Source organism: Pipistrellus hanaki (assembly GCF_964339955.1).
Source record: "Pipistrellus hanaki genome assembly, chromosome: 9".
In the NCBI taxonomy this organism is placed as follows: Eukaryota; Metazoa; Chordata; class Mammalia; order Chiroptera; family Vespertilionidae; genus Pipistrellus; species Pipistrellus hanaki.
The window spans coordinates 79,496,497-79,511,349 of NC_140511.1; the positions used below are offsets into that span (position 1 = coordinate 79,496,497).

Consider the following 14,853-nt stretch of genomic DNA (forward strand, 5'->3'; position numbering starts at 1 on the left):
AATGGGCTAACGCAGGCCCACAGGATGGAAAAGGGAGAGTGTGACATCCTCAGTGACAGGAGAACCAGGTGGTGTTGATACTCCTTGTCATCCCCATGGGCCCCCGAGGGCCTGGCCAGGATTCCCACAGCCTTGGCCCACCTTGGTCAAGTGCAAAGCACTGCTGGTCTGAGCGGAGGGCACCAGGCTCCAATGTGTAGACCACCCAGCTCTGGGGACTTCCCAGGGCCGGGCTGAGGGGGACGCAGACCAGGGGAAGCTGCGGGCGGGGAGGAAGCTGGGGAGGGGGCCAAGGCAGCGTCTCATGACTCACCCACTTCCACCCAGTCAGCCCAGTGGCATCTCCGCTCCCCTGCTCCGAATTCCAATTCGGTGAGGATGCTGGAGGCTGAGTCAGCTCCCGCACGAGAGCTGCGTCCCCAGGGGCTTCCTGCCAGACACCCTGGCCTCCACCCAGAGCCAGGCCGCCGGCTGGGCTGGGCGGTGCGGAGCCAGGCAGCGGGAGCCTGCGAACGTGCCTGGCGGTCGGGAAGCGCTCCCTGTGGGTGAGGCCAGGACCGCACCGATAGGAAGTGGGGACCGGGTACAGGTCCTGGCTCTGCCTGGCTCACTGCACGGCCTGAGGGCACCCCCCTCCCGGCTTCCATCGCCCTGACCACAGATCAGCGCCACATTTCCTTCACACGGGCTGTGAGTGAGTAATGCGTACAGAGTGCTCTGCACCGGCCAGCGCCCGTGCCAGCAGGCGGTGAGCGCGAGGAAATGGGCGGTTTCAGGCCGCTCGGGGACGTGCAGGTCGCTCCCTGCACACGGATGTCCAGCCATCCTCCGTTCACCAGAACTGCCAGGACCAAGAGGGTCCTCTCTCTCACAGGCATAAATCCACCACCCGTGGATTTGTGGGAAGTCACTGAGAAACTGATTCTGCTTCTTGGGACGGAGGGAAGCAGGGCGGGCTTGACGGAGTCTCTGAGAGAGGGTCCCGGCCTTGGCAGCAGGAATATCTCATCACAGGGGGCAGTTAGGAGGGCCCAGCCAGGGCAGAGGGCCAGCAACCAAGCAGGTAACCGCTAACAGCATTTTATTTTTATTTTTTATTTTATTTTTTTCACTAACAGTATTTTAAAAAACACTCACGACACAGACCCAAGCTGGGTTTTATTGAAATGCCAAGAGCAGGCACATGACAAGGTAGTGAAGGAAGGGGGTGCAGACTGTGAGGCGACAGGGAGGGTAGACCCCGTGTCCGTGGCCCTGGCATCCCCTGCAATCGCCCTCCCTCCCTCCAGAAAGCGGCATGCTCGGGCCTGCAGGGCCTCCGCTCCTGGGAGAGGGACTGGAAGCACTAAGTGTTCTCTCTTGTGAGGGAGAAAGAGAAGAGGGGGGGGGATGCAGGAAGGGGAGGGAAAACCGAGGATGAGGATGGGCAAGGAGGGGCCTCCTCCTGCAGGTCTGGCCCCAGATGGTGGTTCTGGATGGCGGAGGGGGCAGCAGCTGAGAGAGAGTCTGAGGGTCCGGCCCTCAGGGAACCAGAGCCTCCCGCTGACGGGGCTTCAGCCGGCCCTGCACAGAGGGCAGAGGTTCAAAGGGGTTGAAGATGCAGGCAGTTCCAGCGCGACCTCGTCCTCAGAGCTGGGGCTTGGCCCCGTGGGGCAGGAGGAGGAAGACAGGACGATCCAGCCCCAGGGGGCGCGGAGGGCGGGCTCCACAGGCGGCCCCTAAGTCAGCTCCACGTTGTTGGCGCGGTCCAGCACGCGGGAGCCGCGGGCGCCGCCCCCCAGCTGGAAGCGGCTCTCGTACAGAGTGGGGCAGAGGTGCCAGCGGTTGGCCCGGTAGATGCCCAGGTAGGTGTAGACGTCGGGCTTGTAGGTGAGCAGGCACTTGACGCCCGCCGCGCGGATGGCGGCGTCCGCCTCCAGCACCCCCAGGCGGTCCGTGAAGTCGTCCGTGTAGACGCAGATGACCTGGCGCCCGCCCTCCCTGGCCCGCGGGCTCACCTTGGCCACCTGGAGCCGGCCCTCCACCACCGCCCGGGCGATGCCGGCCCAGGCGTGGTCCAGCTTGAAGCCCGGCGTCAGGTGCATCAGCCACTTGCCCGAGAGCACGTGGTGGGTGATGGCCAGCTGGCGAAGGGTGCCCGGGGTGATGGGCCGCCCGCCGGTCTGCAGGGCCTCCCAGGCCGCCTGCAGGCCCTGCACGTCGCCGGAGTTGGGGGTGTAGCCCTGCCCGTACGCTGCGATCCAGCCCACAGGCTCGGGGTTGGGCGAGTTGGGGTCCCCGTAGCGGGTAACCTGGGACGGTGGGTACTTGGCTAACCAGGCATCCAGCTCGGAGGCGGGCGTGGTGCGGGCATCGAACACCAACCAGGGGTCCATGTCAGCGGCCATGGCCTCGGCAGCCAGGTGCTCCGCGGTGAAGCCATCCTCACGGCCGCCCGGAGAGTCCTCCTCCTCCAGCTCCTCCCCGGGGTCTCCCCTGGTGGGAGGGAACCGAATTAGGGTTCATAACAGATCTGCAGCTCGGCGGGCCCTCGTGGGCGCCAGGCACCGAACTACACTGTGTGGCCTTGGGCAAGGCTTCCGGTCCCTGTGCCTCAGTTGCCTCATCTTTACAATGGATAACAACAGTGCTTGCTGCTGACAAATACTGCGGTGGAACAAGCGCTATGGAAGCGTTGTGGCTACTGTTACCACCACTCTCCCTGGCTCACAGAGAAGAGACTTACCCAAGGTCACACCTGCAGTGAGCGCCTGGGCGGAAATGGGAATGCTGGTGGGGGAGCAACTGGCCCGGCTGCCCCCCGGCCCGCCAGGGACGGCAGGCGCCCGGGACGCCGGCAGTGGGTGCGGGGCGGCGGCGGAGCCCGCGTTCGTGCAGCCCCGAGCAGGCCCCGCGGGGCCGGGCCTCCGGAGGGCGCTATCCGGTCCCCTTAACAACCAGGACCCTGAGGCCCGGGAGGGCAATGCCGGGTCCCAGGCCGCTGGGGCGATGCCCGGGCTCGAACTCCCGCTTTTCAGAGCCCACGGGAAGGCCTGCCAGCGACCGCCGCGCCCCCCGCCCCCGCATTGGCGTCCACGGCCAGGGGCAGGCCCCGGCCCGGCCCGCGCCCCTCCCGCCGCCCCGCCGTCACCTTCGGCCTTCGTTGCGCTCGGCACCGGCCCAGCTCCGGGCCCGGTTCCGCTCCTGCCCGGGCTCCGCGCCGCCGCCGCCGCCGCCGCCGCCGCGCCCCGCCCCCGCCACGGCCGCCGCCGCCGCCGCCATCTTAGCGCCCCGCCGTCTCAACAACAACTTTATCGACAAACGCAGCGCGGGGCGGGGCCACCGGGCCGGCGGCGCCGTGGGGCGGGGCCTCCCGTGGAGGGGCGGGCCGGTGTGACCTCGGGGCGGGGCCAGGGAAAGGGGGCGGGGCGGCCTGCGGGGCGTGGCTAACGTTCGCTCTTCAGGCCGGCGGACGGGCCGGAGCGGCGGCGCTGCGGGCCCGACGCGCACCACCTGGGCGGCTCCGAGGGCGGGCGCTCGGCCTGGGCGCGGCGTCCCCGCGGGCGGCGCTAGGACCCGGTGGGGAGCGGCGGGGCGGAGCGGGCGGCGCCAGGACCCGGGGGAGCCTCGGCGGGCGGGCGGGCGGAGAGCAGGCCCCGGGCCGGGAGGCTGCGGGCGGCGGCGCTGGGCCGGGGCGGCGAGAGGCCCGGAGATGCCGAGCAAGAAGAAAAAGTACAACGCGCGGTTCCCGCCGGTGAGCACGTGGCCGGGTTCGGGGGAAAGGGCCCGGCTCCCGGAGGCGCGGGCCCGAGCCCCGCTGGGGGGCGGGCGTATCGCGGGGTTCTGGGCCCGACGCCCCGCCCCCTTCCGTACCCTCCCCACCGTGCCCCCCGCCCCTCCCTCCGGGATCCCCGCTCCCCCCACGCCGTCTTCTGGGGCGGGAGCCATGGGGTCCGAGCTCCCTGCCTCCTCCCCAGGCGCGGATCAAGAAGATAATGCAGACGGACGAAGAGATCGGGAAGGTGGCGGCGGCGGTGCCTGTCATCATCTGTATCCTGCGGGGCGGCCGGGCGGGGGCGGGGGCGGCCGGGGGTGCCGGGGCCGGCGGGACGGGGGCGGGGTGCCGGGGCCGATGGGGACGGGGGGCAGGGGGTGGGGGCCGGGGCGGCCCGGGGCGCCGGGCCGGTGGGGCGGGGGGCGGGGCGGCCCGGGGCGGGGGGGGCGGGGGTTGGGGGACCGGGCGGGGGGCGCCGGGCCGGGGGGGCGGGGGGCGGGGGGCGGGGTGCCGGGCCGGTGGCGCTCCCTCCCGGTTCTCCTTGACGCCCTGAGCCCGGGCCCTGGAGCTGTTCCTGGAGTCGCTGCTGAAGAAGGCCTGCCAGGTGACCCAGTCCCGGAACGCCAAGACCATGACCACGTCCCACCTGTGAGTGCGGGCCCGCGGGTTCTGTCCGGCCGCACTGAGGCCAGCCTCGGGAGCCGTGTCCTTTAGGGCCCCGGGCACAGCCCCTGCCCCGAGGCTGAGGCGAGAGGCTCCCGGGGACCACCGAGGCCTTAGCGGCCGGTGGTTTGAACTTGGGAAAAGTTGGCTGTCACAGCGAAGGGCGAGGAGGGGGTGGAGATGAGGTGGAGGTTTTCCGGGCTCCACTCTCCCGACACCCAGAGCTGCTCACCGCCCTGCCCGCCGCCCCCTCCCTCTTGCAGGAAGCAGTGCATTGAGCTGGAGCAGCAGTTTGACTTCTTGAAGGACCTGGTGGCGGCTGTGCCTGACATGCAGGGGGACGGGGAGGACAACCACCTGGACGGGGACAAGGGCGCCCGCAGGTGGGGAGCCAGGCCCGGGGTCCGGGTGCAGGAGGCCGAGGCCGCGGGGTGGGGGGCGGGGGGGCCGGTGAAGGACGGGGAGACGGACTGTGCCTCCCGCAGGGGCCGGAAGCCAGGCAGCAGCCGGAAGAACGGCGGGATGGGAAGCAAAGGCAAGGACAAGAAGCTCTCAGGGACAGACTCGGAGCAGGAGGTGGGTGAGCCCCCCGCTGGGTCCGGCCCTCCGCGCTGGCGGGAGCCTGATCCAGCCTCACCTGTGGCCTGTAAACGGGCGGCGAGGCGGCTCCCGTCCCTGCCATGCCCGGGCTCCGGGCTCTCGGTGATGGGCCCGCGCTTTTCTCGCTCCCAGGATGAGTCTGAGGACACGGACACTGACGGGGACGAGGAGACACCGACGGCCCCGCCCCAGGCCAGCCGCCCCCCTGCCCCCTTCCAGAGGTAAGCAGCCATGGCGGGAAGGCACCTGCTCCTCAGGCCTCTGCCCCTCGCGCCTTTCCCGGGTGGCAGGCTTGGGGAACGGGAAGGGGCGCTGAGGAGGCTTAGCGACAGGAGACCGTGTCTCAGAATCTCGTTCCCCTGGGAGGGGCGGCGATTGGGGCCTGGGCGGGGGCTGAGGGACCTGTTCTGGGCTCGGCCCCCTTTGATACAGAGGGCACGGGCTCCGTGCTCCCTGTGTGGGCTCAGTGGGCACCGGAGAGTGACCGGACCTCCTGCTTTCCGCCCCGCAGCCTCCCAACACCTTTCCTGCCCTTCACCTCGACACTGCCTCTGCCGCCCGCGCCGCCGGGCCCCTCAGGACCTGACGCAGAGGACGAAGAGGACTACGACTCCTAGCACCCTCTGCCCCGGCCACACCCCCTTTCAGTTGGTTTTAGTTGTTCTGGGCGGAGGAGAGAAAATAGAGCTGTTCTTAAATTTATTAAAAAAATAAATAAACAAAAGGGAACATCAGTGTTGATCCCGGCCTCTGTGCGCCTCTCCTCGGCTCCCCTCTGGGCTGAGGGCCCCTTTCTTGTGGGAAACCATCTCTCCAGCCTGCGGTGTGTGTGGCATCTTCATGGGCAAAGGTGCCAAGGAGGCGGGGTGGGGCTGAGATGGCCGGGGCCCGTGGGTTCCGCCTCGGCAGAGTGCTTAGGAGTGCGACCTCTAGAACCAGGCTGCAGGTTCAAATCCTGGCCTCTCCGCTTATTAACATCAAGTTCTGTAGCTTCTCCGGGCTCAGTTTCTCCGTCTGTAAAATGGAGCTAGTTGTTACCTTTGTTAGTTACACATACTGTACTGTTTATACTGGTTGTGCCTGTTAGGGACAAGGGCTGATGTAACAAACTTAAAATGCAGGCTCCGACGCAGTGGGCTGACTTGGTGTTTGTGTAAGGCTCATGGTGGGATTCAGCTGATCGGTGGGCGGTACTTCTCCAGGACGGACGTGTGGCCTCACCATCCTCCGCCCATGACTCCACGGCCACTGCCAGGAACGCTCAGCGCACGGCGCTTTTCTAGTCCGGGCCTGGAGGTGGCCGTCACCTCTCCCCTCCCACTGGAGCGGTCCCAGGTCCTGTCCGGAGAGGCTGGGAAGGGGGTCCAGCCTGGGAGACTGGCCCGCGGCTTCCGCTCAGGGAGCGGGAAGGGCTTGGCTCGTCCTCGGCCAAGAGTCAGGAGTGCAGCCTCCGGGGTCAGAGGCCTCTGCCTCCGGGGAGGGGAGAGATGGCTCTGCCCCGAGGGCACCACTGGCCCTGAGGGGCAGCCTGGGACTGCCCCCTCTCAGAGCGCCACCTGGGCACCAGATGAAGTTGTTTATTCTCTGTCATGGAAGAGCCTTGAGCTTCAGGCCCAGTCCTGTGTGAATGCCGCCGCCCGCCTCGGCCGCGCGCTGGAGTGTACGGTCAGTGTGGCTGGTGTGTGAAATGGCAGCTTCTGAGGCCGTGTGGGAGCCGGGGCCTTGACTGTCATGTGAAGGGGATCATCCCTCCTCCTGCCACGTGGAGAGCCTCCCTCCGCAGCCCCCCTGAGGGTTCCTCCGGCAGAGGTCACTGAGCCTCCAGCAGACGTCACTGAGCCTCCAGCAGACGTCACTGAGCCTCCAGCAGACGTCACTGAGCCTCCGGCACCGTCACTGAGCCTCCAGCACCGTCACTGAGCCTCCGGCACCGTCACTGAACCTCCGGCACCGTCACTGAGCCTCCGGCACCGTCACTGAGCCTCCAGCAGACGTCACTGAGCCTCCAGCAGACGTCACTGAGCCTCCAACAGACGTCACTGAGCCTCCAGCAGACGTCACTGAGCCTCCGGCACCGTCACTGAGCCTCCAGCACCGTCACTGAGCCTCCGGCACCGTCACTGAGCCTCCAGCACCAGCATTGAGGGAGTGAGGTGGTCACCACCCAGCACTGAGGTCTGACTGCACCCAGCGCCTCCCAAGCTCACGCTGTGGTGGGAATGTCGGTGAGTCTTCATACACCTTCCCTGTCACACAGCAGCCCCCGGAGGCACAGGTCCACACGGCACACACCCCAGATGTTCACAGTCCCCAGTTGAAACAAGCCGAACGCCCAGCAAGGCAGGGCTAAGTCAGTGGTAGAATGTTACAGAACAGCAATAGTGAACGAGCCAGTCCCAGCCAGTTTGGCTCCGTAGAAAGAGTGTCAGCCCTTGGACTGAAGGGTCCTGAGTTCGATTCCAGTCAAGGACATGTACCAGGTTTGCAGGCTCAATCCCCAGCCCTGGTCAGGGTGCCTGTGGGAGGCAACCAGTTGATGTCTCTCACATCAATGTGTCTGTCTTCCCCTTCCTTCCACTCTTAATAAAAAAGGGGGTGGGGTGGCCCTGGCTGGTTTGGCTCAATGGATAGTGTCGGCCTGTGAACTGGTTCAGTTCCAGTCAAGGGCACACGTCCCAGTTTTGGGCTCAATCCCCAGTAGGGTGAGTGCAAGAGGCAGCCAATCATTGATTCTCTCATCATTGATGTTTCTGTTATTGATGTTTCTATCTCTCCGCTCTGAAATCAGTAAAAATATATTTTAAAAAATCAACGGAAAAATATCCTCAGGTGTGGATTAACAACAACAAAAATGAATGAACCAGCCGAAATCGGTTTGGCTCAGCGGTGGAGCGTTGGTCTGCGGACTGAAGGGTCCCAGGTTCGATTCCGGTCAAGGGCATGTACATTGGTTGCGGGCACATCCCCGGTAGGGGGTGTGCAAGAGGCAGCTGGTCGATGTTTCTCTCTCATCGACGTTTCTAGCTCTCTATCTCTCTCCCTTCCTCTCTGTAAAAAGTCAATAAAATATGTTTTAAAATAAATAAATAAATAAAAATTAAAGAAATGAATGAACCAGTCTTACAACATCCTGAGTGAGTCCTGCAGATGTTACATTGAGCAAAAGAAGCCAACACGAGTACACACTGTGGAGACCTTGCATGGTCTCTGTTTCCGGGATGCCACCTCCCTGGCTGGCTGGCTGCCCTTGCTCTTACACCTGTCAGCAAGCCCTTTGCCAAAGTCCTTCCAGAAAAAAAAAAAAAAAAGAGTATACAACGTGACATTGTTCAGTTCATTCATATGAAATTCAGGGACAGGTGAAACATTCATGGAGATAGAACTCAGTATAATGGTTACTTCAGGCTCTGACACATCAAAATTTATCTGTCTTTCCCTTTCCATTGATCTTCTCTCTAAAAATCAATGGAAAAATATCCTCAGGTGAGGACTAAAATAATACTATCTAATAAAGACTGACTATGCAAATTGGCCATAACTCCATGACAAAAGCTGGCAGCGCCCACAGCCAATAAGGAGGGAATATGCAAATTGACAAGGCGAGAGGCTGAAGGCAGCTGTGGCCAGAGCAAAGGCAGAGAGGCTCGGGCTGAGCAAAGGCGGGGCTGGCCGCCAGGGAGGAAAGCCTATTCTTGCATGAATCTTCGAGCATTGGCCCCTGGCGATAATGTTAAATGGTTACTTCGGGACGGGGCTGAGTGGGAGGGGGCAGAGGGCCTTCTGGAAATGTCTTATACCTGGAACCGAGTGGTGGTTTGACAGAAAACTATATTAAGCTGCACACTTTAGATGCATGCATGTTTAGGATATTCCCATAATTTTTTTTGTTTTGCCTTTGAAATTGTCTTTATTTCTGATCATTCCGTTTACAACCATCCACGCCAGGATTAACTGCCACACCTGCCCCGAGCTCAAATCCCCTGCCCCCTCCACAAGCAAGTCAGATCCATGTTTCTGATTGCAGGACCTGCTCTGGGTCCCTTCCTTTCCCCATTCACAGCGACATGAACCTGAAATGTGGGTGTCCCCCGCACAGTGCACCCCGGTCCTATATTACAGCTTCCAAGGGCCCAGAACAAAGCTTTTGCTGAGTGTTCCCACTGAGCAGGGTCACTACCGGGCAGGGCAGGGCTACACGTCATGAAAACGCCAGGTCAGAAATTACACTGATGTCACGTGGCTTACAGTGCTTGGTGCCAAGACAGATGGTCCTGGGCGGTCCTAACGCCCTCAGACCCCGTCAGCTCAGCCCGGACCAGGGCAAGTCCCCCTTGGTTGACAGCCCCCCCCCCCCCAAGTTGGCCACAGAGAAGTTGGTGGTGAATTCCCTGAGCTGGTGGCAGCCGCTCAGGACAGGCAGATGGCCTCGCCTCGGGAGTCCACCAGGCACAGCCATCGAGGCCCAGGCCCGGGGGGCGGGTGCCCCTGCCTCCAGCAGAGCGCCGAGGGGCTCAGGTGGAAATCGGTGAGACTGAGGCCCACCAGACGCAGGGACCTCAGCGGCCTGAGGTTCGGGCACTGGCGCAGGTGTCAGGTCTGAAGCGACAGCTGCCGGCAGTGTGTTCTGGAGCGTTTGTCCGGGGTCTGCAGGCACCTGAGCATCTGGTCCCGGCGGCCTCTGAGGAAGCAGGGAGCCCATGTCGAGCTCCCCGAGGGGCTGCGGGCTGAGCATCTGAGGGAGGAATTGGGGAAAGGATCGCTGCTCCTCCTGCGGTTCCCTGGCACACTTCTCTTCCTCCTGCTCCTCCTCCTCCTGCTCCTCTTCTCCTGCTCCTCCTCCTGCTCCTCCTCCTCCTGCTCCTCCTCCTCCTGCTCCTCCTCCTCCTGCTCCTCTTCCTCCTGCTCCTCCTCCTCCTGCTCCTCCTGCTCCTCCTCTCCTGCTCCTCCTCTCCTGCTCCTCCTCCTGCTCCTCCTCTCCTGCTCCTCTTCTCCTGCTCCTCCTCCTCCTGCTCCTCCTCTCCTCCTCCTCCTGCTCCTCCTCCTCCTCTCCTGCTCCTCCTCTCCTGCTCCTCCTCCTCCTGCTCCTCCTCTCCTCCTCCTCCTGCTCCTGCTCCTCCTCTCCTGCTCCTCCTCCTCCTGCTCCTCCTCCTCCTGCTCCTCCTCCTCCTGCTCCTCCTCCTTGCTTTCCTGCTCCTGCTCCTCCTCCTCCTGCTCCTCCACCTCCTCCTCCTGCTCCTCCTCTTCCTGCTCCTCCTCCTCCTGCTCCTCCTCCTCCTCCTGCTCCTCCTCCTCCTGCTCCTGCTCCTCCTCCTCCTGCTCCTCCTCCTCCTGCTCCTCCTCCTCCTGCTCCTGCTCCTGCTCCTCCTCCTCCTGATCCTCTTCTCCTGCTCCTCCTCCTCCTGCTCCTCCTCCTTGCCTTCCTGCTCCTCCTCCTCCTGCTCCTCCTCCTCCTCCTGCTCCTCCTCCTCCTGCTCCTCCTCCTCCTCCTGCTCCTCCTCCTCCTGCTCCTCCTCCTCCTCACTCAACATGTGGATGTGGGAGAGAGAGTCTGCAGGTTCCCCTCTGCCCCAGGTGGGGAGCGCACGTGCCCAGGGTGGGCAGGGCCCAGGTGCGGTTGCCTTCCTCCTCCCGATGCAGCCCAGCTGCCCCTCTCCGGGGCCTGCTCCCCCTCGGAGGGGCTCTTGGCGCCCTCAGCGCCTGCGGCGCAGGTGCAGCAGCCCTTCCCTCTGCGGGCCCATGGAGGACGGACAGGAAACACTCCCGCCCCTTTCCCTGAAGCTGAGGCCTAGGAACACCCCCACGGGAGCCCAGGGTGCTCCATGTTGGGGCTGGGCCTATGACAGCCACCGGTCCTGTCGGTGAGCGCCTCTGGGTGCTGCATCCACACCATATCCTCCAGAAGTCGGCACCATGTCCCTGAAATCCAGCACCCGCAGCTCCCACCTCTGGGGACAAACCTCCTGGGCAAGCAGATCGTCAAGCCCATCCATCGCGGCTTTCAAGACCTTGACGGAGGCCGCTGCTCAGGCCCCCAGAGGGAGGACGGGGAGGGCCAGGCTTGAGCCATCCCTTCAGGGACGCGTAGTGTCTGCGCGGTAGGCCAGGAGGAGAGGCAGCCGGAGGCTCGCAGGCAGGCGCTCAGAGCTGGTCCCAGCGGCTCTCCCTGCAGCTGCCGGAGGGGGTGGGGTCCGGGGGCCCATCCTCACGGCGCCGAAGGAACCTGCTGAGACCGGGCTGGCCCGGGCTCACATCTCAGCTCCCGTGACATTGTCACCGAGACACTGCTAGGCAGCGGGTTCCTGGGTTCATTCCGATGGGAGACACCATGAGGAGGTGGAGTGTGAGGGAGGGGACACGTGTCCTGGGAAAAGAAAGCACCACATGGGAGGCGTGCGGAGTCCCCGGCAGGACAAGAGGCCCCAGCCAGCCTACAGGGTTTCGGGGAGACCGACAAGGTGAGGTTTAAGGAGAAAACCCCAGTGAGGGGATGGGAGGGCCAGAAAACTGTGGGAAGAGGGTCCAGGGAGAGGGGTGTTGAGGGCCAATGCCTGGAGGGTTGGAGTGACAAAACACTCCCCCCGTTTCCCTGAAGCTGAGGCATAGGAACACCCCCCGCCCCCAGGAGCTCAGGGTGCTCCCATCCGGTTTCCCTCTGGCGCCCTGGACTCCCACTTCCACAGGGCCCCCCCCCCCCCCCCCCCCCCCCGCCAGCCCTCTGTGAGGCCCGTGTCCTGTGGCTCTGGCAGCCCCACAGGGCCCCAGAAGCCTCGAGGGGAAAAGGGTGGAGGGTCAGCAGGAGGAACTCCTCCCCACACCTGCCCCAGGGGCTGGGAGGGGGAGGGAGGAGAGTTGAGGGATGGAGTGACCTGGCCGCCACCCTCCGGCCTGGAGGTGTGAGATGGTGTGGCTTCCTCAGGACCAGAGTGACAGGTGAGGACATGCAGTCGGACACAGAGTGCTCAGCACTGGCCTGCAGACTGGACTGAGGGGTCCCGGGTTCGATTCCGGTCAAGGGCATGTACCTTGATTGCGGGCCATCCCCGGTGGGGGGTGTGCAGGAGGCAGCTGATCGATGTTTCTAGCTCTCTGTAAAAAATCAATAAAATACATTTTTTTAAGAGTTTTTTTGGGGCCCTGGTGATACATGGAGTGCCCCGAGGAGCATGGACTGCTCAGGCCTATGCACCCATGTTCAAAGAGAAAAACCCCCAAACATTGCCAATTGTCTTCCAGACCCGTTTTATCCTCCTAGAGGGTGTCCTCGAAGGACAGTAGTAGTGGCCCTGCAGCCTGCATAGGGTCATGTGTGTTTTCTCCATTCACTCAGCAGACATTTCCTGGCACCTGCTCTGTGCCAGGCGGGGCTGGGCTCGGCGGAGAGCCGGCGGAACTGACCACCTGCCGCACAGGCCTCCGGGCTGGCTGGGCGGGGAACGGCAGACAACAGACACAAGCACGTACACTGACGCCGGGGGCTGTGGCGGGAAAGAAAACGGGATGGGGACAGGGAAGGCAGGCGTGTGCCCGCTGCTCCAGGGACAGGGAGGCGGCCAGGGTGTGAGTGTGTGTGTGTGTGTGTGTGTGTGTGTGTGTGTGTGTGTAGTGCAGGAGGCGGCCAGGGTGTGTGTGTGTGTGTGTGTGTGTGTGTGGTATGTGTGTGTATGCGTGCGTGCGTGCGTGTGTGTGTGTGTGTGGTGTGTGTGTGTGTGTGTGTGTGTGTGGTATGTGTGAGTGTGTGTGGTGTGTGTGTGTGTGTGTGTGTGTGGTATGTGTGAGTGTGTGTGGTGTGTGTGTGTGTGTGTGGTGTGTGTGTGTGTGTGTGTGTGGTGTGTGGTGTGTGTGTGTGTGGTGTGTGTGTATGTGTGCGTGCGTGCGTGTGTATGTGGTGTGTGGTGTGTGGTGTGTGTGTGTGTGGTATGTGTGTGTATGTGTGCGTGCGTGCGTGTGTGTGTGGTGTGTGTGTGTGGTATGTGTGAGTGTGTGTGTGGTGTGTGTGTGTGTGTGGTGTGTGGTGTGTGTGTGTATGTGTGTGTATGTGTGTGTGTGTGTGGTGTGTGTGTGCGTGTGGTATGTGTGTGTGTGTGTGTGTGGTATGTGTGAGTGTGTGTGTGGTGTGTGTGTGGGTGTGTGTGGTGTGTGTGTGGGTGTGTGTGGTGTATGGTGTGTGGTGTGTGTGGTGTGTGTGTGTGTGTGGTGTTGCTCTTGTTTCAGCCACAGCTTCGCTCCCACCTCCTGCCCTGGTGTGTGTCTGTGGGGCCTGGTTTCACTTTCCCCGACTGAGTTCTGAGTTTGTTTCTGCAGATGGCTTTCCTGCCTCTGCCCTCCGCCGTGGCCCGGGGTCTCCTCTCAGGTCACAGGAAGCCCGTCAGCGTGGGGTAGAGGGCCTGGAGCAGTCGCTCCCCTGAGGGTTCACCTCACTGCTACCCCCAAGGGAACAGAGCACACAGACTGTGGGCTTTGGGGTGACACTCTTGTATTTTCATTCCGGCACACACCCGCCCCCCCTCCCAGCCTGGGACTTTAAACAGATAACCGACCTCTCCGTGCCTCAGTTTCCTTATCATAAATGGACATGATAAAAGGGTCTCTGATATTTACAGAGATCTGTTGGCCACTGGTTTTGTGCCAGGATCAGTTCGGCTGTGAACAGACTATCCCGGGGCCCCCTGTACTTGACCTTTGACGCGGGCAGGAGTTCTCCCCCTGACCACGCACTGGAATCACCGGGAACTCGGAAGGTCACTGGTACCCGGGCCATCCCCAGAGTCTGAGCTCACTGGCTGTACGGCCCGGGCACTGCACGTTTTACAGCCTCCTGGCCGGGCTGAGAACCATGTGGCTAACTGAAACCACAGAACCATTCGGAACGGTGCCTGCTCCGGAGCCTCCAGGAAAGGATGCTGTTCTGTCGACACTCCTCCATCATTTGCTGCCTGAATTATTGCAACAGACTCCTCACTGGCCACCCTGCCTCTGGCCCACTGCGGGCCAGATCCATCTTTCTAAGCAGCAAGTTCATCTCGTGACTGCCCCTATCTCCGGAGTCGGCACCCCTTCCCCGTGACCTTTCACACGTGTTCGACCACCACCACCGTCTTCACAACTCTCCATCACCCCGACTGGACCTCTGTCCCCATTAACACTCACCCAGGCTTCCTTCCCACAGCCCCTGGCAACCACTGCTCTACTTCCTGTCTCTACATCTATTCCAGGTAACTCAGGCAAGTGGGATAATATAATATTTATCTTATGTGTCTGGCTCATTGCACTGAGCGTAATGTCTTCAAGGTTCATCCATGTTGTAGCATGTGTCATAACTTTCTTTTTCTAAATACGTTTTTATTCATTTCCGAGAGGAGAGAAAGAGAGAGTAACATCAATGATGAGAGAGAATCATTGATTAGATGACTCCTGCATGCCCCACACTGGGGATCAAGCCCGCAACCAGGCATGTGGCTGAATTGAACAGTGACCTCCTGGTTCAACCACTGAGTCACACTGGCCGGGCATAATTTTCTTTCTAAGGCTGAGGGATAGTCTATTAATGTATATAACACATTTATATTTTTATTTATTTAAATATATTTTATTGATTTTTTTTTTTTTACAGAGAGGAAGAGAGAGGGACAGAGAGTTAAAAACATCTATGAGAGAGAAACATAGATCAGCTGCCTCTTGCACACCTCCTACTGGGAATGTGCCTGCAACCAAGGTACATGCCCTTGACCAGAATCGAACCTGGGACCTTTCAGTCCTCAGGCTGATGCTCTATCCACTGAGCCAAACTGGTTTCGGCTGTATATAACAGATTTTTAAAAAGATGGATTGTTTTAGGG

The 14,853-nt window shown here is 62.1% G+C and overlaps 2 protein-coding genes across 2 annotated transcripts; one reads left to right on the forward strand and one right to left on the reverse strand.

Moving 5' to 3' along the window:
- Positions 1–1,079: 1,079 nt before the first annotated feature.
- Positions 1,080–3,294, reverse strand: LOC311627209 (UPF0696 protein C11orf68 homolog). Its single transcript, XM_084893536.1, has 2 exons — positions 3,131–3,294; positions 1,080–2,475 (listed from the first exon to the last, which is right to left on the reverse strand). Exons 1-2 carry the CDS (start codon positions 3,259–3,261, stop codon positions 1,719–1,721), a joined length of 888 nt encoding a protein of 295 aa, XP_084749662.1. The 5' UTR covers positions 3,262–3,294; the 3' UTR covers positions 1,080–1,718.
- A 278-nt stretch (positions 3,295–3,572) lies between these two features.
- DRAP1 (DR1 associated protein 1) lies at positions 3,573–5,758 on the forward strand. Its single transcript, XM_084893537.1, has 7 exons — positions 3,573–3,733; positions 3,957–4,029; positions 4,309–4,402; positions 4,681–4,800; positions 4,903–4,993; positions 5,150–5,238; positions 5,529–5,758. Exons 1-7 carry the CDS (start codon positions 3,692–3,694, stop codon positions 5,632–5,634), a joined length of 615 nt encoding a protein of 204 aa, XP_084749663.1. The 5' UTR covers positions 3,573–3,691; the 3' UTR covers positions 5,635–5,758.
- The last annotated feature ends 9,095 nt before the right edge of the window (positions 5,759–14,853 follow it).

Bases quoted from the DNA above. Each gene is read 5' to 3' on its own strand.
- LOC311627209 (XM_084893536.1), bottom strand. From the start codon at position 3,261: ATGGCGGCGGCGGCGGCGGCCGTGGCGGGGGCGGGGCGCGGCGGCGGC. The intron at 2,476-3,130 runs GTGACGGCGGGG...CCCTCCCACCAG, and splicing joins GAGCGCAACGAAGGCCGAAG to GGGAGACCCCGGGGAGGAGC.
- DRAP1 (XM_084893537.1), top strand. From the start codon at position 3,692: ATGCCGAGCAAGAAGAAAAAGTACAACGCGCGGTTCCCGCCG. The intron at 3,734-3,956 runs GTGAGCACGTGG...CCTCCTCCCCAG, and splicing joins ACAACGCGCGGTTCCCGCCG to GCGCGGATCAAGAAGATAAT. The intron at 5,239-5,528 runs GTAAGCAGCCAT...TCCGCCCCGCAG, and splicing joins CCCCCTGCCCCCTTCCAGAG to CCTCCCAACACCTTTCCTGC.